This window comes from Euwallacea fornicatus, chromosome 8 (genome assembly GCF_040115645.1).
Source record: "Euwallacea fornicatus isolate EFF26 chromosome 8, ASM4011564v1, whole genome shotgun sequence".
NCBI classification, from domain to species: Eukaryota; Metazoa; Arthropoda; class Insecta; order Coleoptera; family Curculionidae; genus Euwallacea; species Euwallacea fornicatus.
This window is the reverse complement of record NC_089548.1, coordinates 4451837-4474968: the sequence shown is the minus strand read 5'-3', so window position 1 is coordinate 4474968 and position 23132 is coordinate 4451837. Positions and strand designations below refer to the sequence as shown.

Sequence of the window (23132 nt, the reverse complement as noted above, 5' to 3'; positions counted from 1 at the left end):
AGAGGTCGGAATGTGCGGATGATCGAACTACTCCGGTCAGAACCAATTCAGATTTACCAAGATTTTTGACACATTTTGATTTAACCACATTTTAACTCGCTTATTAACGGTAGTTGCAACCCTCTTCGCAGTTATAATTTTGTTACAATTCTCATAACGTGATATACTATTAAAATGCACATATGTAAGTATGTAAATTTATATTAAAAGCATAAAGGTTCCTTATTTTATGTTAGTTACTTATGCGCTACAGGGAAAGCGGTAGTAAAAGTGGGGCGTTCTATTGTTTTCATGCTTTATTTCTTAATTATAGATTACTATGCCTTTCCATACAGCAAATATTAATTTTTATGTTCTTGTGTGCTTCCATTGCTAAGTGTTTAAGTTCAATTAACTTAAAAGCGGATAAATCAAAGCGGACATTGTGTCACGGTAAAAACACAGTGAAGCATCGCTTCTCGCCGGGCACCTCAACGTTCGCCTCGTCATTCACCTCGCGAAGAATTGAATATCGCCGTTTATTATAGTTAATTTTTCTTTTTTTTTACGAACCCAGAGGTAGTAAAAATGTCTGAAGGGATAGTGACTTGTTAAATACCTTGATAAGGTGGCTACTATTAATTATGATGTGTTTATGTTAAATTTGGCCTGGTCCCTCAAACAGCACCACGCGTTTCGTATCTCTACCCTCAATATACATTGGACTGAACAAATGAGCTACTGCTGATTAAACATAACGGGCAGTGTTACCGTATGGAAGGAGCGAGCGGTTACCACAATCAGTCACCGAGCAAGTTTCAAGCACCTCGCCACTGGAAAACAAAATATTGGTACCTCGTTTTACTGTGATGAGAGGGGCGAGGTGCGATACTCAGTGAACCGCTTTAATTGGCTTACCGTTGCCGTATGACGCGGTGAACGTCGAATTGCCCGGCGAAGGGCGTTGTATCACTATGTTTTTACCTTTAAGGATTACTTGAGTAATCCAGTGGGGTCTTGATAGGTAGTAAATTCATTTTACATGGGGTACTTACGCTTATGTTGCTGACGGCTTTGTATTGGTTTAATCGTAATCTTAACTTTGACCAATCGTGGCTTCGAACAGTTACGCGGGACATTCAAATTTTTGAAATTTAAAAAGGTTTTGAACCAAAACGTTTCTATTTAATTAGAAGATAAGAGAAATTGCGAAATGTTGACCGTTATTGAGTACTATGATTTCAATGTAAAAGTTTTCCAATTGCAAAATCCGTGCTGGCGCAAAAAAAAAATAAAAATCCGATTTCTTATGTTAATACCCTTGTCCAGGGTTCGCCTGAACACTCGATATGTGATTCGTACATCGATAAAACTTAAAACGAAAACGTTTTCCCTCAATCTTCATCGATATATATTCAATAGCTTACGAACTCTGATAAATTGGCGCTACTTTAGCCGAAAGATAAATTCTGAACTGGGCTTTATTGACAGAATCGAACTATCGATGCTTTTCCTTACTTGTTAAGCAGTGTTTGTTGTCAATTGTAAGTGTGATGCAGTTGTCACTGTTGTTAGTATCATAGATCGTCAGTGTGTAATACCATTTTTGGTTTACGGCTCTTAGTTCAATCTACGATCGTTTCAAAAACGATTTGCGATTTTAGAATTTGGATCGATCGTATTCGAATCTGGAAGGATCTACTTTGGTTAAAGAATCGAGCGACAACCAGAACATAGGTGGATATTACGAATACGGCCAAATTCATCACTGAAGCACATTTGAAACTATTGTTGAAACTAGATTTCAGCTCAGTGTTCGAAAAGTCATAAATTCAATTTGTGTTGCGAGCGATTGTCCTATTGAAAATGAATATTTGAACTGTTCGTCGAGTGATTTCGAATTGCTCGAGAGCAGCAACCCGAAAACGCTATAACTGTCTAATTTAAAAGTAAACATAAATACATAAAAAAAAGAAACAATACAGAAAAAAAATATTATAAAAAAGACACTTTTACATGAAAAGAAAACTATTATTTTTGTAGTTTTCTACTAGAATAATATTAATTGAAGTTCATAGAAGTAAGTGTATATATTCGCAGCTAACGACAAACACTTAATTCTCATATAAATGATATACTTTACCCACCTAAGAGGCATAGTTAGGACTTCTGTTTTAGTTTGATAAAGAGGTACCTGGTACTTCTCAAAATCCCAAATGAGTAATCAATAGTAATATGGTGTTATACAGTTCAACAATTATGATCAAGTTAACTCCAGTAACTTTCTCAAAATTTTATCGTAAAAGACATACTTAGATACCGAAAATTCCTAATGAAGAAATAAAAGCAACTGATTCTAATTTTCCTCTAACTTGAGTGATATATATACTTCATTTGATCTTCATTAAAATTATATTCAATACAGATTTATATGGTTTAATTCTTATTGACTGATGTGCTCCCATTTTCAATCATTTTTCAATAATTGTAGACTACTTTTTTAAAACACATTTGTTCCTTTCACAGAAGTCTATTAAGAACAGAAAATGTGTTAATAGTGTTAATTAAGCACTATCCCTATATATATTTCTTATTTTACACCATGCCATGAATGTATTGTTTTACAAGTATTTTTAAATATATTGGGTGTGGTGTGTTGCTTATGCTAAATACTTTGCAGAACCTCATCACTATTGTAACCCTCTGTATGGTTCCAAATGTTCTCAAAAGAGATCAAAATTAACTATGCTTGACAGCATTTACTTCCTTTCAAGTGGCTAATATGCCATCTAGAAATAAACTTCCCAGTGGTCAATATAACTATCCTCACTTCAATATACATGTATCTTGTTAGCCTAAATATCTTCAATTTTCTTCTATCCATCTGTTGCACATATTCAGAAAATATGCTAACAATATTGCAGTCACAATTTCAAGGATAGAGACTCATTTAATTAGTGTACAATAAGTAGGTGTTGACTCTTAGTTAAGTTACCTTTATAATGAGGAGAACAATTATTTTATCTTGTTGTTGTGCATTTTGCCTGAGAAACTGTGAACTTCAAAGAAAATTAAGCAATAACAGTTAAAATGTTGTGACTTTTAACCCATGTTTCTGTAATATCAACAGTATCATTACTCCCTTGTTATCACAGATTGTTTATTGTTTATTAGTAGGCGCAAAATTAGTCATTTATTACGCCAACACAGTATTGAATCTTGGATTTTGAATCCGTTAAGAAGCTTTATTGATTTTGAATCAATTTACTTTTGATGTTAGCAATATATACTCTCAAAGTAGATTTTCTCTGACCATAGAAACTAGCAATCCTATAATATTTCAATACCACAGTTTTATGACAATAATACGTTATTAAGTAACATTATTCTAATTTGAAAAAATTTTATCAGCTACGTAAACAAATCGCTATATTTCTACATTCAATGTTTTGCGTTAAATGGCTGCTGCAGGCGCTTGTAAGGTGCATCAACTTTTCACAATTTCGGAAGTAAATTTATTCATATTCTAATTTGTAATTATCAATATAAATTTGTTTCTCAATAGAAAAAAAAATATATGGAATACATGATTAAAAGACTCATTTATGCATATTTCACTTTGTTCCACATTTTACACGAGTGCCGTTGGGTGAAAGTGAACTGCCGTTTTAAAGTTTGATATTAATATGCTATATTTTCTCGGCATACATTATGAAAATCATCCTCAATAGGTTTCTTCACAAGGTTTTAGTGTTTTTGTCAGATCATGCAGAGGTACATAAAACTTTTTATCCTCCATGAGTAACACTTTATTTTCAGCCTAATTTTATACATATAATATCTAAATAAAGAAAATAAAAATGTCAAAATTAAAAAAAGGGGTTGCCAACCTCTTCAGAATGTGTATTAATAGTGAATTAAATATATGCTTAAGTTACATAACTCCAAATCCATCTAACTTGCCTTTATTGAATAAGTATTGAAATGATGAAATACGCATCAAAAACTGTCTAAACATCAGGTTTCAGGTAGACACCTTTAATCAGTTTATCGCATTTTTTCCCGAACTAGAAAGTTAATAAAAAAGTTGTCAGTGTGTAGATACGAAAATTTGCTGTTCGATTATCTGTTTCTGCGGCCTATTTTAAGGACAAGAAATATAGTTCAAGAGTATTTATTTTAGGGATTATATTTGGTCTTTAGTGTTCTATTCCTCTGTTTTGTGGTAAGAACATAATCATATATTTTTTATATTGTGAATTCAAGAACTTAAACGCTTAATTATTTGAGAAATTAACTTTCATTAAGACTGTGTGTTTCATTAAATTTCATATTAATACAAAAACTTACAAAATCATATGGTTGTTAACAGGAAACTATGTTAAAATATTGCTATTGTATGTAAACGGAATTTGGCCACCAGGTGGGTGTCATTATATCTTATAATGGGGATAATCTTTTTTGCAGTGGATTATTTAAGGGAAGGTTACCAAAGTATGGTCTACATCTTTATACAAATATGGTCCATTTTTCAAACTTATGGATGGTTCATCTTTTTTGTGGGAATAGTGATGTACTATGCCTATACAAAAATTCTGAAACTTTTGTTTCAATATGCCGTTGAGAGATACATAAAATATAGAAGATCAAAAGAAGAAGCAGAATATACTGCCAAATACCACAAAGGTGAGACATTTCATTTAGAAAAAGTACTAATTAATGTTATTTTTAAACTATATAGATTTTCAATCATTTCTTGGTCTGAAAGAGGGATTATCTATTTATAGTTACAAACCTTGGTCATAAAATTATCCGGTTCATGAAAATCATGAAAAAATACTTACCAAGGATTATAAAAATTTAAAACAATGATAGACAAATTATACAGTTTTTGAAGTAACTCAGAATTATGCTTTGTAAAAAAGAACTCCAATAACTTTGTTGTAAGTTATCAATATTCCGGTTAAATCACAAATCAAATTACGAGTGGGATGCGTGTTCATCGCTGTTTGAATTCTGAATATATTCAATTAAAATTTAAGTATTCTAGTATCATCCTTTTCATAGATGTTTGTAATTTTTTAAAGATCCTGATTTATTTTGCTCACGAGTATCAGCTCAACAAGAAGCAGCTCAAAAGCTACAAGAAAAGTATGATCTTCAAGTCAAAGAACACCAGGAAAAACTAAAGAAGGTTTGTTTTTGTGATTGTTGTTTTTATCATTGAGAAATTTGTTTAACTTTAACATTCTATAAATATTTTTTTGGAAATGAGGGACATCTGCATATGAATGTTTATTATTATTTTGTTGTCATATTTTTATTCAGGTAATTTGCATCTGTCTATACCGTGCATTTTACTACATAGTAAAGACTTTGTAGTTTGGCTTGTTAATGTCTTATAATAATTAAAAATAAATTAGTTGTTTCGATTTCTTTTGTTTTAGAAGCGGGAAAGAAAAAGACAAGAACTGCTTAATCTTTTGAATGAGCCGAATAATCTTGGACACACACTAGGTGGAAGTGAAGATGGAAGTGATATCAGTGCTTCTAAAAAATCGAAATCCTTAAGATCAGGTGGGTAATATGTTGATGACTGCACTTTCTTTAATGAAAATGCTATAGCAACCGTTGAAAAATCACAACTAGTAGGTCTGGAATCTATTCGTCTGTTAGTCATATGTTTAATGGTAAATAGTAAATTGCTTAAGTAACACACTACATTTGCAGTTCACCTACAGTGAGGTTTTTTTTAACAAACACCGATTAGCAATACTTAGTACTTTTGCAGAAATTAGTTTTTAGTTTCATATACCTACATATTGAGTAGATACCTGAAAAGAGAAAACTCTAAAAGAAAAAGTTTATTCAGGGTCCGAAATTGAAAGAGATGTACTTTTTTCTAACTACAGTAGTAACAGTAATGTAGTATCTAGAACTAGATCTTTTTTTATCAAAGTTCTCTCTTTAGAATATCATCCTTTAATGGGTTCAGGAAATTCATCTAACTACAGACCACCTAAGAAGAGTAAATGTGGAGGAGGTGGATGCGGAAAATAAATATATTTGGATAATATATAGAATTATCTGATTTTATGATTATGAAAGATAACACACGTGCAAATATTAAATTAAAGTTTTGTTATACGGTTACCGCTAACATTGATCAATGGGAGTGATTTTAATGATAGTAAAAGTATATAAAATTTTAATGAAAGTTTACCAAATCTAAAAAACTATTAAGGATAATAGTTCTAATAACGTATAACCAGACAAAAACTTGTATTAATGGTATTGTATGGTTTTCTTACTAAATATATATTTTAATATTATTTAGTAGCTGTTAATTGGGCTCAAGTTTAGTTTATTTTTTTGAATATGGTGCTGGATTTTATAAATTGGATTCTGAGCCATAAGACATGTAACGATTCTATTGTTTTTTAAGATGTATTTTGATGTGTTTATTAACTTGTGCTGTTAGGGGCCTGTTTACGATTGTATTTTTCTATAATTTGACTATTTGGCATTGTGCTAAATCAAAATTCTTTAAAAAATTGGTTTGTATTGTTAATTTCATTGAATAATGAAATTTATTTTTAACGACAAAGAAGCTTACAAAGAATCAAATTGCGAAGAATTTGAACTAAAACAAGGCCCTATAATAAACACATTTTACTTATAGGCAAATGGAAAACCATATTTAACACTATAATGCAAGAATACATTGAAATAGATGTTCGAAGTGAAGGCAACTTGTTTCTAAACGAAGGTAATATATTTTTTTACTGGTACATCAAGAATATTAGACAGCGAATCCGTACGTTTGTTCTGTTTAGATTGATTGCACCTAAATGTACAGAAATTAGACAAAATTTAATAAAATCGAACCGTAATAGGGTAGCAATATTAAATCTGATTCCCATATTATTGAAAATCGAATATCGATTAAAGAACAAAATATTTTGCAAGTAGCCAAGTGGCACCTGCTTTGTAAAATTTGTGTAGAGACAAATAACAATCTTATAAAGAATTTAAATCTTATTTTAAATTTGATAGTATCATGTTGTAAAGGGCAAAAAACAACCAGTTAAAGGCAGGCAATAATAAAAACGTTTTTTTTTTCGAATATCTGTAGATATGTACTTGCAATTTTGCGCTAAATACACAACTTTCCCATTTAACCGACTTCGGATCTCTGTATACATATTCTTATATTCTCTATGCTGTTAATTTTTATCTGTATATAAGTATGATATTTAGTCTGCTAGTGGCAAAATTGTAATTATTAATAACATTATTAATAATAGCAAATTAAAGCGCACATAAACTGTGAAATTCAACCCAGCCCACAATAGTATGAAAAGTTGCCTAAGTTAGAAGCTCACTGATCAGTTCATCCAGAACGTTAATATTTTGATTAACTTAGTCAATGTTCCCGGTAACATACCTCTTTTTAAAAATAATATACAATTTAGGGCTCATGAAATACAAGGGGGATATATGCACTATTAGGGAAGTTCGCGGAAGAGTAATTCTGGAACATCTTTATTTTTTACATAGTTTTACCTACAGGTGTTTCATGTGCCTTGTTGTTGATAGTTCGTGAGATATTTAATAAAATATAGTGTAATTTATCTACTTCTACATTGTGATTTATTATAGGTTACATATTTCATATTGTGGATTAATGGAAAAAGTGTAGACTAATAACACACACAGACACACACATACACACTCACACATATATACACACATACACACACATGGCAACGTGGTCCATTACCTCAATCGATCTTAAGTCCTGCTTTAGCGCGACTGCGCATAGCTTTCCTGCAACAAACCAGCAGGCTAAAGCTCGATCAGCCGATCGGCAGTGTTTTGTTTGCTTACATTTGTCGCTGTGGCTTCAGCCTTTGTTACGTGCTTACCATCCGCGACGTCGCGTCTTTCCTTTATACTTACCGGTAAATACTTCTCATAGTAGAAATCAAATTACGCGGGTTTTGCGCGATCGACAATGGTAAGATGACCACCACCACCACCACCATTAGAAAATCCTACGGGAACAGGAAATTGTACGCGTTCCCTGAAGATTACCCCATTAGATCCTCTAGACAAAAGAGCGGCTCTGTAAACAGTTTGGTGAAAAAAAGTGAAGACGTTAATAAGTTGATCAAGTATATTGACGATAACATCGTGGGGAAGCATAACGCTTTCTTAGGACCTTTTGGAAGACGAAAAGGTAAGTCTTAAATTTTCCTTACTTTTTAAACCAATTGGCAACTGTGGAAAAATTTGTTTTCCTATAGGTAAGTGACTTTTTTGAAGTCAAGGTGGCGTAAAATATTGACTCACAATTTTGACTTGAAGTTTTATTAGTTTTTGTTGGGATCAGTTATAGTTTTTGGCAGCTTTTGGAGAACGCCTAGAAATGCTGCCTAACTGTGGCTAAAATCCCGGGATTTGTTTAATATCGAAGCATTTCTATTGTTTATTACAAAACCCTTTTCTTTGTGCTGTAACACGTTGGCTCAAATTTTGTAGCTGACCACAATGCGATATCGCAAAATAATCCTCAATGTCAACTTGATACATTTTCTACATTTGCAATAATATGGCCTTTTTGCAATTACCACCTGTTCACATGCAATCTTTGACATTTTTTTAACGTTTAATGACATTTTCCAATTTTCTCGCTCAGTCTCTGACGTTTTACGTTAAACCTGCATTTTTCCAATGATTGAACACTATATATCATTTCAACTTGCTAAAAATCTTGTCTCGCTATAGAAGACATATATTCGTCTGCCATAGATAGAGTGACAGTGAATGAATTTGATAAATGATATTAGAAATGCGGCTACTGTTCAATTTTATTAAGAATGTATTAAATTTCTCACCTTAATCATTCAAACACTGACACATTTTACACATGCTCATTATAATTTAATGTTTTTCGTATTTTTAACCTCACTAATTTGTCAAATTTGACAAATATCATTGGATTTAGTTAAGAGACGAACTGGATAGCATCTGGATTCCATGGCGGTCCGAGATTTTTAATAAATCTGAATAGCGTATATATATATTATGTAACTGTCTACACAAGACAAAGCATGTCGGAATAATTAGACGTGTGAAATGTAGACCTGAATACATGTAAAGACGTGATTTTTTTTAATACAACATCTTCTCAAACAAGATTTCAGTGAACTGAGGGAATTGAAGTCAGAGGCTTATTGGGCTAGCTACTAAATTGTTGGTGACAAAGGCACGAGACATCAATTTCGTTTACAGTATAGAAATCCCCAAATTCGTTTAAAAAAAACTCACACTTGCTAAATCATAGGTGCATTTAGTAAATCAGGTATTGGATATGGCCTCGAAATGTTGATTGAAAATTGATTTGAAAAAATTGAAATCGGAACCGTACCAAACCCTTGCGAAAATAATGATCAAATGAAGCCATAATATATAGTTTCGAGTAATTCTTGCAAAAAGGAAATGAACCTCCATGATATTCGGCAGGGTGTAACTTCTAAATGTTTCCTTTCAATTGCTTCTTGCCACGCTCGTTGACAAATAGAGTTCAAGATAAATCTTCAATTCAAAGAATATTCTCTGAAGTTTGGATAACATGGCAATGTGGGAAAGCTGGTTATGGAAACAGAAACCAAAATGGATTTTCCCAACAAGATACTAAATTTCGCCGAATTTAAATAAATTTAGAGCTAGGGAGAAACATTCTGTCTGGATTGAACACATTGGAATGTGTCTAATTCAAGTTGCTCTGAATACTAAGATTGAAATACGTCAGTTTTTGAAATTTCGAAATTATTTATTTTCATAATTCTTCATCTGATAGAATTGAACTCTTTATTCATCTTGTTTGAGACTGAAAAATGAAGTCTTTACGTTAAACAAAGTTGAGGTGAGTTACTGAAGGTTTCTAAATAAAGGCAACAAATTCGACAGCAGTAATATCATAATTGTGGATATAAATAGTATTACCAACTGAGAATATAGTTTCCAACATTATCTTGGGCGATTAAAGAGTTTTCTTGAAGGTCATAATTTAACCACTTAATCTACACATGGGCGGTTGGTGGCGTCACATACATCAAGTTTTTCATTTATGTGAATTTCACGATCTTTTTTTTTAAATCCCGATTTATTAGATCAGCAAAACCAGACCATCATATGGATTTCACGGTGAACAAAGTCTCTAGATCAGTCTTCAGTATATATATTTACAAATCATGAGCCTTTAAACATTTAAAAACCCAATAAAATCAGACCGCTTACTCAACTTTGATGCTATGAAGCAAATCATCGCAAGTTTGATTTTTGTATCTCTGGTAGAGAGTAATTGAGAAGATAACACGAAATGAGTATCATTTATAAAAGATTTAAGTGTGTTTGGTGCTTCCAGAGATTGTTAGATTAAGATTTCCATCATCTCCATTATACCACTTAAATCCGAATTACACAGAAAGATTTAAATTTCAATCATTTTCAAGAGCATATACTCACTATTTAATTTGGCTTTTTCCCTTAACTGAGGAACAGAATAATATGTTTTTATTGATTTTGGTATTACGAGATTAATGCGATAATGTCAGATATTTTATATCTCGTGCAATAATATCTAGTTTGGGGCATAGGTGGAAAAACTCGTGCAAAAATGCCTGTTGAAAGGGAGCTCGAAGGGAACGTTTCATGTGGAGCTGCACGTCACATTTCGTTGATAAAATACTGTTAACCGACGATATGGGAACAAAGTCTGGAGACTCAAATCTGGTGATTTGACTGGCCTACCTGTAGTAGCAAGATATGGTCACATGCCTGATTAGAGGAAATTAAATTTCTGGTCTATTTCTCCGTTAAACATTTCCCAGTGTTCGTGACCACAGAAGTTTACCATTTTACAAGTCAACTCGCCAGTGAGTATTAGGTCAGAATATCTTTCAGCCATCTTTCTAGCGTGCAGGAATACACTATCGCAGCAATTTTAGAAGTGATGTCATGGCGAATGGCGCGTCTGGTATGGCTTCGAGGCCTGAAGAGGCCGGAATTTGATCGATGTACATTGAGAACGATTGTTAAATGTGCATAATTAATAAACTTAAGACTTTTTTACCTCCACGCACCTTCATTCATTACCTCATAGTAGGTCTTTTGTTACGTAAGGTGAAAAACAACAACATTTGTGTCACGAATGTTTACCTACACAACATTTAATTGTATGTTTATGTTCGGACTCGTTTGTGGGGGAGCAATTTGGTTTTTAGTGATTGTGCAGAAAATTTGAAAAGGTAAACATCATTCAATGAATGAACCAGAAATGAGGCCTTAGTATTACGTATGTAGCTCAGGTGTTCTAGGTCTGGCATTATTAGCTGAGTTATTAATAATAATTGCCTTCTCTATGCGGTTTGAATCAACACTCCATAATACGTCATTGCGTGTTGTCGCGTTCGAAGCACAATATTAGTGAAGTAAATTTAAAATTTTCTGAAACAGTTTCATTCAAAATCCGATGATAAAATGATGACTCACTTTTGAGGCGTGGAATTTTATTACGACTGTAATTTACATTTTTAAATAACATTTATAACCGACTGTACTCGACCGTTTCACGTGGTATGTCATTGGACTTGTTTGTGTTTGTTAAGACGTTAAAGACAACCAAGGACAATAATTTCGAAATTGATTCAAGACTTGATTGTTTAATTTCAGACTCCATGCGTTATACGTATAGGTACAACAAAAGAGTCGAATCGCTGCTCAATACATTGCAAACGTATTCATCAAAGCTTCAGAGGAGGTAATCAAAAATTCACACCAAATTGGGTTTTCTGACCTTCTACGAGAGTGTCAGCGTCCAAATGTAAGCTTCAACTCCAGTTTGATCGTCCCTACCACTTCTAACTTCAATCGAACCTTCTCGGATTGAATCAAATATTTGGCAAAAAGCTTCAGTAAATATCTACTAGGTATCACAATTGAATTGAAGTGATATAGTGTATCAATAAACTCGTCAGCACGTAAAAACACAGTTATTTAATATGTTTGTTTATCTAAATATTATAAGCCAGACCGCTTGGAAACGGCAAACATATGGTGAGAATAATAAAGCGTTTTTGGTATGATAAATTTATTATTGACGATTTTGCGTGCTTGTGTAATGAATGTTTGAAAAACGACTTACAGTCGCAAAAACATGTTGGACATGAACACAGGAAACGTCGACGATGATGAGTAAAAAGAAGTATATAATTGAATTGGACGGATGCATTGGTATCATTTCTTCTTGCAATAATACTGATATACAGTGCGAATCAAAACCATTGAAACCAACGAGCGCAGTGTGCTAGCAGATAAAAGAATAGAACGGTTCAGCTAAATAAAAGTTGCTCGAATTTATTCCACAGGATGGTTAAATACTCTTTATCGTGTAAATTGGAAATAAGTCGTACAGGTTTTGATTTATCGCCTACGAATTGCTCCTACCCTCCCAGGGGCGATAAATGATGTGGGAGATTGGTAGAAATGATTTTCAGAGCAGTTGAAGTTCCACGTCACAGCGTTATTTAAATTTCTTCAGACACTTAGTAGTTCCGGTTGTGGAGGATATTTCTTTAGCTTCAAGAGAATGTTTTTGGTTTAAGCAAGACACTGCTCGCGCTTATTACCCTATACATAAAAGGGAGTTCTTGTATATGAATTTTCCACGTCAATCTTTTGGTCGAGGTTGCAAACATCTGCGGCCACCACAAAGTCCCGATTTAACCCCATTAGATTTCTTTTTTTTTTGGTGCTTGAAGTCATTGATATATAAATTCATATATAACAGCAGACAGGAGTTATTGGATAATATTTAAGGATATTTAAAGAAAGTCAGAAATATCCAAACCATATTCAAGGCATGCAAAAAATGTTGGTTTAAGATTTGGAAAAATAAATTACAAACGATGCTCTCCTTCAGTTTGGTGTTTATCAGAAATTTCTTGATTTTTTCTCCAAGTAGCTTCTGGAGTTTATTTTTTGACTTGTGGGAAAACTCGTAGCCATTTCACCGGCTTTTATTTCCACACAACACGTCATTGACGATGATGATGCTTCGTGATGATTGACTTTTTTTTCGGTAACTTAAAATCGGCGAGAACCAGTTGCTTAACAAGTCTGCCCTGCACTTCTCCACTTTTGTGCCATTTAAGTAAAGGTTGATTATAAAAAAAATTGAAGTAGTCAGGTGTTTGATGATAAATAGTGAATTACTTAATCAACGCCTGACATTTACGGTGTACCACCCAATGCGAGAATTTTTTAATGGTACTCCGTTTCCATTGAGAAAAAATTCTTTGGGTCAAACTTTGCGTGTGGAAACGTGATTATAAGAGGTCCATAAATTCGTCTAGTACCTACATAAAATGTTAATGGTCACCTTAATTAATGAAAATAAAACTGTGGTTTTCTCAGTAACTAAATATATAATATTTATACTATTGGAACGGGAATGTTTTAGCCTTTGCCAAAATCCAAGTGCTGCATTCACAAATCAGAGGGTAAATTATGGGGAAGAAAACGAATTACGGAGCCTTTTAGAGATTAGTTTCAATATCGTAGACATCACAGATCCACGGAATTTCCAAATTTCTACGCAATTCAACAATAAACGAGGAGAAAGAATATACATAATTTTTTGATATTCCTGAACTTGGGACCCGTCGAAGATGTGGATAGTCCGAAATTATGAATAAAAGGAACGGTGTCTACAGGGGGTCTCAAATTTACTTTCAACATGAACGTATAAAAAAAGGAATACGAGGTTTTTTTTTTTTAAATGAAGCCGAAGTTGTGTCTGTATGTGAGAGGAGAATTATTTCGTTTCAACATTATTTTAATTTTATTCTGGCTTCAACTACAATCAACAATCGTTAAAAAATAAGATGACTTTCTTAAGCCGTTTGTGAAAAGCACACTATGGGATACTCTATTAAAAAAGTGAAATGGTAAAAAAATTAAAAGGTTGTTACGGTCTAATTTCGGAACACTTTATATAATCTAACATGCGAGTTAATGAGGATTTTCATGAAGATTTATGATGAACCGGGAGATACAAGGTGGGACATGAACGCTAAATTGAGAATCAGTGTTTTAATCAGGAATACTTCATAGTTTTTAGTATTCAGTAGTACTACTTCGTAGCATTTAATAGACACATAGTTTTGGTAATCAAGAGAGAGAGAGAGAGAGAGAGAGAGAGAGAAGGAGACCAACTGTTGTAATAAACATAGAATGAATATCAGAGGAGAAAATGATGACCAACTTGCGGACAGCTTCTAGCAATGGGTACAAAGGACGGTCCTTTGTGGAAAATGACAAAAAAATGAGTAAGGTGTAAACGTAAGGGAAAGTTACAAGAGTTCGAATCGAACCTGTGCTAAAATAAGATATAAACGAAAGAAATTTTCCACGTGGCCCCTTTTGGCACCAAAAACGAAAGTAATTTTCCAAGATGCAACTATTTACTGAGTCACTTACTTCATTGAATTGCATTAAAAATAAATGCATAAATTGGAGATGATAGGTCGCAATTACAAAGAATTTCAAAGTCAGCACGAGACTGTTAGTCGCCTTGAAGCAATCGCATTTACCTACTGCAGGAAAAAATGTATTATTTACACCGGAATTTTCAAGATGTTTACATGGACATTTTCAATGTTTTCCCACCTTGTATTTGACTTTGAAAATGTCTACGCTGATAACACTGAGAAAGCAAATAAACACGTTTTGCGCAAGGTCATCTTACATGGCTTATCGACCACGTTTTTGACGCTTCCTTGCATTAAGAATGGTTAATGAAACAGTCGAATAAAATTTGTAAGACTGTTAAAATGTATAAAAGGAAGGATTGCACAACAGGAAGCATTTCCTGGGAAAATGCAAGTCAGAGCTTTTACACGAGATTGGATAATTTAAGCATACTGATCCAATTATTTATACTGAGGTCGATAATTGCATATGTCAATTATCACAACAAAATGGGCAATTATTTAACACCGAGGCAGAGAACGACAAAAAACTTCTAAAGCCGCTACTGATTAATTAAAATTTTCACTTTTCCTGATTTGATTGCAGGTGTTGAGCGTTGAGTATTAAGGTTAATCTAGGAGGAACAAATTTTATGGTACAATTAAAAGGAGACAACCATAATTACTAAGTTAGATTGATAGATAGTTGCCGCCGCTCTCAACGGCTTGAAACCAATAATAAAAGTGGTACCATTTTCAGGATAGTGGAATAAGACGACCGTTAGAGCCGTCCATTATACGGCTCGACGAGTTCTTCTTAGCAAAAGATGTAGGATAATATTGCTCATAGCAGGATTTCAAGAACGCACTCCACTTTGAAATCAGAATTGTAGTTCACGTGCCAAGTCCGAAACAGGGGCAAAAATATTGCGTATCCGCGAGATGTAATATCAAGTATCGATTTTGCGGCCACGTGTAACGGGGGGAAATCAGCAAAGTTGGGACCTACTGCCCTTTATTCAAATGACCTTGGAATAAGGGAAGGCATAGAGGGGAACAACCCTGGATAGGACGAAAATACGTGCTGCGTAGATATTTTTAGGGGACGAATTTTCTTGAATTGATTTGAATTGAGAGAGAGCGCGAGAAAGACGTGTCGAAACAAACGAAATCATTTCAAAATATTGTCGGGCCCGAAAACGTTGGAACTTGCTACTGCTGCATGTAAGTCTGATGTAAGTTGAAAAACACGCGTTTCCAGTAAGTAATAGCAGTAACTTAGAGAATACGCGTTAGTTCCCGCGCTTTTAAAAGTTAGAACGGTCATTCTTATATTCAGCACCTCGGAAATTCCAATGAACTCAAATAAAAAAGAGACCATAGGAGTCTCTCCCTGGAGCCTTAACTGCAACGTTGAAGTTAATCGAACGGCTGTGCGGTAACAAATGCAACTTCCCAACAAGTGGTCCAATTGCAACTTTGCGAAACTCTCCATGGGATTTTCCAACAATATTTAGCGACAAAACGGAAGGGTGCGGGAACTCTGGAAGCCCCAACGACATCCAGTTTAATTTCGAAGTTCGTCGCATGCCTATAAAACGACGAATTCAACGTTTTACGCAGGGGCCCAGTGGCAATTCGTGTAAGCATAATAATGGAAAAGCGGCAGTAAAGTTTTCCCGAGTGCTTTCAAGTGAAGCGGCGATGAGTTGAAGTGATTTAGATGACACATTTCTTCATCGGAATAAATTTAGTAGTACTGGCAGAGATCATGAAGAACAAACGTAAGTTCGCATTGTATATATTTTTTTGCGCACCCTGTATAAATGACGATATTTTTAAAATGTGCCCTATAAGGTCGTACATATAAGTGTAAAAACATTTTTTCGTCAAAACCATTAATGAAGCCGTAATCGTTCGAGGCGCTCTTATCGCACCACCCTGTATACGTCCGAAACTATCAACTTTCAGATAAGGCATATTTTCTCTAACCGGTCCCATTTACCGGGTAGCATCTCCAGCTTGCGGTTGTCCCATTGTTAACGAATCACCCTGTGTTGTATGTATTCTAAATCTCCGGAAGATCATTTTTGAGAGCAATACGTGGTGATTAGCCAATGAGGGTTAGAAAGGTGTAAATTTTCCTTGACCTCGAAAGTTAATAAAAGTTCGTTGGCCTTTGTGACCATTTCTTTAATTTGTCGTGAACGTTGATTGACGTGTCCGCCTCTCCTGAAAACTGTTCCTTTGTAAATAGAATTAATTTACGTGGGAAAATGCCTCAATTCGTCTAATTGGTACATAGTTGCTAGACTGTATGTCACCTTCAAGTGTATGTAGAATTTAATTGGTCTAGTTGCAATTTTTAGTTAAACTGAAAAGGGACTTCGAACTCATGATTTCGAAAAAAATTCAACAATGCCATATACGTAAGGCGAATGCATCTATTATTATACAATGACTCTTAATTAGGTATTCCTCCGATTGGCAAAAAAGCAACATTTTAATGACGAAAAACCAACAAAAGTGGTTGTTACGTGACATTTTTAACGCTCGGCATCTAAGGTGACTCTTTTACTGCCTAGGGATCAAACATTTTTTCAGTCACTCCGAGTTTGATAGATTATAAGCGGCAGTAAAAGTTTTTGCAGCCTGGACAGTAAAAGTTTTTACAGCCTGGGTAGTAAAAGAAAAACATTTCCATTGAAAACTATTTATAATTGCAGAAAATATTATGTGTTTTTCTCATCCATAACTCAAATGTCCAAAATGACTGCCAAATTTCTCTCAATAGTAAATTTGTTTCTTTTTCACGTTGTGATATAAATAACCAACTATGTATTGCTTTCAAATTGAAGTTCTTTTGACTTTACATTAATGGAAAATATCATGGCCATTAAAATGATGTGCTTTCTTTTTGGACATTTAATTACGTGAAATGGTGTTTTCTTTGGTCTTTGCACGAGAGATCATTAATTTCCAGCTCCAAATTACACAACATTTTCTCGTTACAGTTATTTTAGAACTAAAAGAACCTCATACCGAAAACCAATTTACACAAGATGTTGTTATTTTGGGCATCAATTTGCAGACAAAAAGCCTCCTTCGGTCTCCAAATTATGATGCAGATAATTCTAGAGATGCAAACTGCAAGGGAGATTGCAAGAAACGAAATATGCTCCAACTCTACTTCACACGCAGACCACGAACTTCCGCCACTAAATCATTCTCATAGCAATAGTAATGGAACATCCAATTACACGAAATTCTCTTAAACTCTGTTTTCCACGGAAGGTAATACATTTTTGGCTCTATTTACACAGAAAAAAAAATTCTTTTCTCCAAAATACGAACATGAGCGATTTGGACTTCAAAACGTTCATCGTTCCATTTCCTTTTTTTGTTGCTACGGGTTACTGGTGCGTCTTGAATATTTTAAGTTTAAACGGTTTAATTTGTGTCTCACCCATAAAGATCAGTTCTCCATTAAAAGACTTCTTTATTTTGACTCCATAATGACTTTCAAGATAATTCCGCGAGGTTTATGGTTGCTTTGGTTACTTCTTTATTTTCAGCTTCTTGAAAGGGCTGGGAACTTCGGCGAGTGAGCGGTTTTAAAGACGTATTTTGGTTTACATGACTTAAACTGGTCCGCAAAACTTGGGGAAACGGTCAAATGTTAATAAATAACCAATAGCATGCTAGTAAATATATTATTTTTGTATCACCCTTAAAGCGATAATAAATAAAATTGATGAAAAAATTAAGCTAATTATTATTTTACATTTTTTCCTCAAATCTTATCAAAACCCCGATATTGGATAACATACCATTTGGGTGATTTTACATACTTCACTTCGTTGTGCAAAGGTGTTCGAACATTTTTATAATGGTTCGGAGAAAGTTAACTTCAGGAGAACAAAGCAGGGCATAGGTATGCTGCAAGCTGGATCAAAACAACGGTGTGTTGCCTAATTGTTCCATGCTTCTCGAAATGTTATATCCAGACTGTTAACAAAGCCTCGACAAACTGGTAGAGTCGCAGAAATATGGCGCACAGGGTGACCCAAGGAAACCACGGCTGCGCAAAGCCGATTTCTCATAGTTTCTGCGCAAAGAGACTGCGTCCCGTCGACATGTAGGCACCATGCCGGAACTCCCAATTTCCATTGAAACAACTCGTAGGAGACTTAAAGCAGTAAACATAGTTTTGAGACGTGTTTTAAGGAAAGTTCTTCGTCCTCAAGAAAATAAGTTTGCAAGACTAGAGTGGGCGAGAGGGCACATAAATTGAAGTGAAGAGTGGCGTTCTGTATGCTTCACGGACGAGTCCAGATTTGGCCGTTACTCTCATAGTCGACAGTTTCCGTGTCAGGACAAACTCTCGAGTGTGCAGAAACTTAAGAACTGTACAAGAAGTTGTACCCTGTCAAGGGGGGCACAATAATGGTATGGGGCGAAGTTTCCCATGGTGGAAAAAGTGAGGTGTACTCATATGAAGGAAATATGAATGGCCAAATCTATGAAGAGGACATCATCAACAACTTTCTGCCAAATTTTCAACCTGCTATAGTAGAAAATTTTCGATTTTTTGAGGATAATACCCGATCGCATCGTGTAACAATTACTACAGATGCGATTGAAAATGTGGGTACCGAACTTTACCGAACCTCCGGTTCCGTCGAGATCGCCTGACCTTAACCCCATTGAACATGTGTGGGACATGTTGCGAAAAAGTGCCGAAGAACGTCGACCACGTTCCCAAATCATACCACAGCTACGCGAATTTTTTTCAAAATTTAGCGTAAGACAACACAAATCATCTCATTGAAAGTATGCCAAGACGGTGTGAAGTAGTTATATACGTTAGGGAAGGCCAGGCGACATATCGAATTTTCGAAATGCAGTTTTCATGTTACTTTCGATTTTGCAAAAATTCTTATTTTTGTTTTATTAAATAAATTAAAGATCACCATTAACAATAATTTTTTGCTTATTGCTTGACAAGGATTACAAAAAAAATCCCGTCGCTAGCTCTAAGCAATATCCAAAACATTCCCATATTCCTAAATTGTTTGGAACAGTTCATTCTATTCATTACTTTGTTTATGGTTTTATCTTACCGAATTAATAAAAAATCTTAACAAGTCGTTTGTGGCTTATTCAGTCACATGCAGCTTCGGACCTATTAAACAGAGCGATGACAGACAATTATTTCGAGTGTGAGATCTCTCGAGTGCTCTGTGTCCCTCTAGGTCCCTCTGCATCTGTCGTTTGAACAACATTTGGAACGTCTACTGTCCTCCTCCTCATCGTACCTGGAAACCCAGACAGTCGGAACATAAAATTCCGGAGCTAATTGCAGTAAGTAATGGTTGTGTTCTTCAACAAGGACGAGTTGAAAGTTGGTGGACCTCGTAGAACTTGAGAAACGTTGTAGTTTTGGGGTGGTCGATCGCTCTGACCTCCAAGTTCCACTGACAATATTTTGCGCGGTCAGATTGTTAACAAGTTAGTTATGACTTATTCGATCACAGTTACGGTCGCTTAGCGTTAACATAAATTTGTTGGTGAACACGTCGAAGTAGAGGGGTTCACATTTTCACTTACATCCTCCGCTTCATGTCTGCGCCTTCTCACTCGACTACAATTGTGCTAAAAATTGTGTCTAATCGTCATTGTAAATATTTGTAAAATTGGCCTGAAACAATGTAATCTTAAAATATCTGTGCTACATACTCGGAACACGTGAAGTTCCGATTTTTATACTTTAATACGTTATGAATCACATAAGTCCAAAACCCAGCCAACTGTCTGGCCAAGCTTATGAAACTTGTTTATTGCTTAATTGGAGCAAATTTAAATTCAATTTGCCACAATAGTCCAAGGTGAAAATGTTTTTTACCTGTACCAGTGTCCGCTTGAAAAATGCTAAATATCATGCTTGAAACATTTACACTTTTGATCGATCTCTTGGTTGCTCGAAGAAGTTATTTGGTCATTCTCAATGAGAGCCAACTACAAATCCAATCATTGCTAATACAATACTGTTTATTCCGTTTGACCGAGAATGTTAATTAGCCTTGAATAAAATAATAATGTATTTCCACGTGGCGTTTTTTGTAGTTGGACATTGTCCTAACTTAATTCCTTCTATAATTAGCCCAACGTTGAATACATTTAACTTAAAGGAAATTTTCAGCGTAGCAAAGCGATACCGGCGGCAATTTCATTGCCATTATTGCCTGACCCAAAGAGGGTCGTTTCAGCAACATTTAAACGCGTAAACATAACAGTTTTTCTCAAATTAAACGGTTTGCCTAAAGAGGTTCCAACTTATTTAAAGAACTGTGCCAAGAATTCCCTCGCAAACTTTCATTTAAAATTAGTTGAGTTAATTTGTTATAATGAACTCTTGACAAGCTGTTGAGTAAATATTTCGGAACAAAAAGCCTTGATATGCAGTATATACATCTGTATGTACATGTGTAATAAAAACGGCGTCTAAATTTAAACTTTAAAAGATAATCTGGCCTCCGGGAACGGTCAGTAATTAATGGACTTTAAATTTATAGTACGCTACATGATCAAAAAATAAGGTGATTTTATTTATAAAATGAAAAATCTTCATTTATTCCTTCGAACGAATCCCATCGCCCTCAAAGTACTCGCCGTCCGACACGACGCGCTTGCGCCATCGTTTTTTCCAAGCTTCGGGGGCAGTCGGAGGGGTCTCTTTCTGAGACGGCCTTCAATACTCTCTTCGACTCGGCTTCCGTCTCCTCAATCGAGTCGAAACGGTGTCCCCGGAGCGGTCTTTTGAGCTTGTTGTAACAGCCAGAGGTCCAACGGTGCTAAATCAGGCCAATGCGCTGGTTGTGGCGCGATATGGGTCGAAATTTTTGGCAAAATGTTCTCTGCAGTGTGGGACGATGCATTATCGCGATGCACAAACCAAGATTTGCCTGCCCACAATTCTGGCCTCCTGAGGCGAATAGCTTCACGCGAACGACGCATAACGCTCCAATAAAGTTCCTCGTTAACAGTTCAGTCTCGAGGAATAAATTCATAATGCGCAACACCGCGATAATCACAAAAAAAAAATCAAATTGTCAACATGACCTTGATTTTTGAGCAACTTTTTTCTCGGTGTTGGTTACGCGATATTCACGCGATTGGTCGGTTGTTTCCAGGTCGGGGGCACAGTTCCAACTCCCATATCCCGTAATGATGCGTTTAATGACGCCCCGGTGGTCGCAAATCGTTGTTTGACAAATTTCAACTCGACGGTTGCTTTCCCAAAAAATTGAGCGTCCTTGGAACCAATCGAGATTTAACGCGTCGCAGGCACAAAGCATCTGTCAAAATGCTTAAGGTTGATCCGAGTGAAATGCTCAGAGCATCGGACAGGTCTTTAATTGTCAATCGACGATTTCGGAGTACCAAATCTTCGAGTTACTGGACGTGGCTTTCATCGGTAGATGCTGAGAATCGTCCGAGGCGCTGTTTCTCTTCAACTCCCTCGCGCCCTCCTTCAAAATCTTTATACCGGTTGTAAACATTTCACAGCCGCATCATCAAAGGCCCTCCTCAAACATCCTCAATGTTTCCGCTGTTGCATATTCATTCCGCAAACAACATTTAATGCAAATTCTTCGCTCGGCACAATCAGGCACAGTAAATATGGAAAAACTCACTTTTGTATGTGTACAAAAGCACGTGTAGCTCCGCAGCAATTGAATATGTTGTTATGAAATTTTGCATAAAGGTCACAGATAGCGGTACCATTTCACGAAAAAGAATCATGATTTTATAGTATCCGCGAAGTTTAAATGAAAAATTCATCTAAATTTTTTATTCACGGTGGTACTCTGGTGGGTCATCGATTAGTCAGCTGCTGGCACGAGACCCCAGTGCGGAGTTTATAAACTCAAAACTTTGATTCTTTTTCGAATGAAAAATGTTCTGAGCGGTGGTAATTACCTGGAAAAGCTGTCAGCGTCTGCTCTCGGTCAGGCTCAGCGTTATCGTGTCCACGAGGCACGTATTTCGTATTTAATCCGGCAGTTCTTCCTTTGATGAACGCCCACCACCACTTTATGATCTGGAGGATCACAAATTGCAGACGAATCGATCACATTTCAACCCTAATTCCTCATACGTACCCTTTCTCACTTCTCTAATTCTAGAAGTCTCTTTCAAACAATCCTCTGCGCTTTGAAACAAGCAGTGCCCCCATTCGAGAGGTGTCCATTGTTGAGCACCCTGAGTGCTGCGTTCCCTGGAACTGTGAAGCACAATATTTCGGCATAGTATGCACAAAAACAGTACACTATTTCCTTTGAATTTTCATTTGTCCATATCATCAACACGCATTTAATCGGCGCGATGAGCATATGGACATATGCCGAGTCCCAGTCCTTTCTAGGAAAATCGACGGTAAATTTGCAAAAAAGACATGATAATGACTAGTCGGCTAAACTGGCAGTGCTAATTACCCCATTAGACTTCAAAGAAAACGGATGGCTGCCGATTAATTAATAAAGTGCAATAATTACGTAAATGCAAGGCTCACAAATCATTCAATCTTGTGAGTGGCACGTTTAACCGCTCGGA

At 35.4% G+C, this 23132-nt stretch overlaps 2 protein-coding genes across 5 annotated transcripts in view; both read left to right on the top strand.

Annotated features, from left to right (window-relative positions):
- The first annotated feature begins 51 nt into the window (after window positions 1–51).
- Window positions 52–7623, top strand: LOC136340905 (selenoprotein S-like). Of its 3 annotated transcripts, none has more exons than XM_066285355.1 (5): window positions 52–184; window positions 4447–4665; window positions 5067–5173; window positions 5427–5556; window positions 5951–7623. In XM_066285355.1, the coding sequence occupies exons 1-5, from the start codon at window positions 175–177 to the stop codon at window positions 6037–6039; spliced, it is 555 nt and encodes a 184-aa protein (XP_066141452.1). In that variant the 5' UTR covers window positions 52–174; the 3' UTR covers window positions 6040–7623. The 3 variants fall into 3 exon arrangements, with proteins under 3 accessions (XP_066141452.1, XP_066141454.1, XP_066141453.1); XM_066285357.1 differs by lacking the exon at window positions 52–184 and adding an exon at window positions 1576–1716; XM_066285356.1 differs by lacking the exon at window positions 52–184 and adding an exon at window positions 1911–2059.
- A 238-nt stretch (window positions 7624–7861) lies between these two features.
- LOC136340889 (uncharacterized) overlaps window positions 7862–23132 on the top strand; it is a 42124-nt gene continuing 26853 nt past the window's right edge. The window contains exon 1 of one of the 2 annotated variants that reach the window (XM_066285323.1): window positions 7862–8221. In XM_066285323.1, the coding sequence (XP_066141420.1) occupies window positions 8005–8221 (217 nt within the window). In that variant the 5' untranslated portion in view covers window positions 7862–8004. The remainder of the gene's footprint in view (window positions 8222–23132) is intronic. The other variant, XM_066285324.1, reaches the window with a different exon arrangement.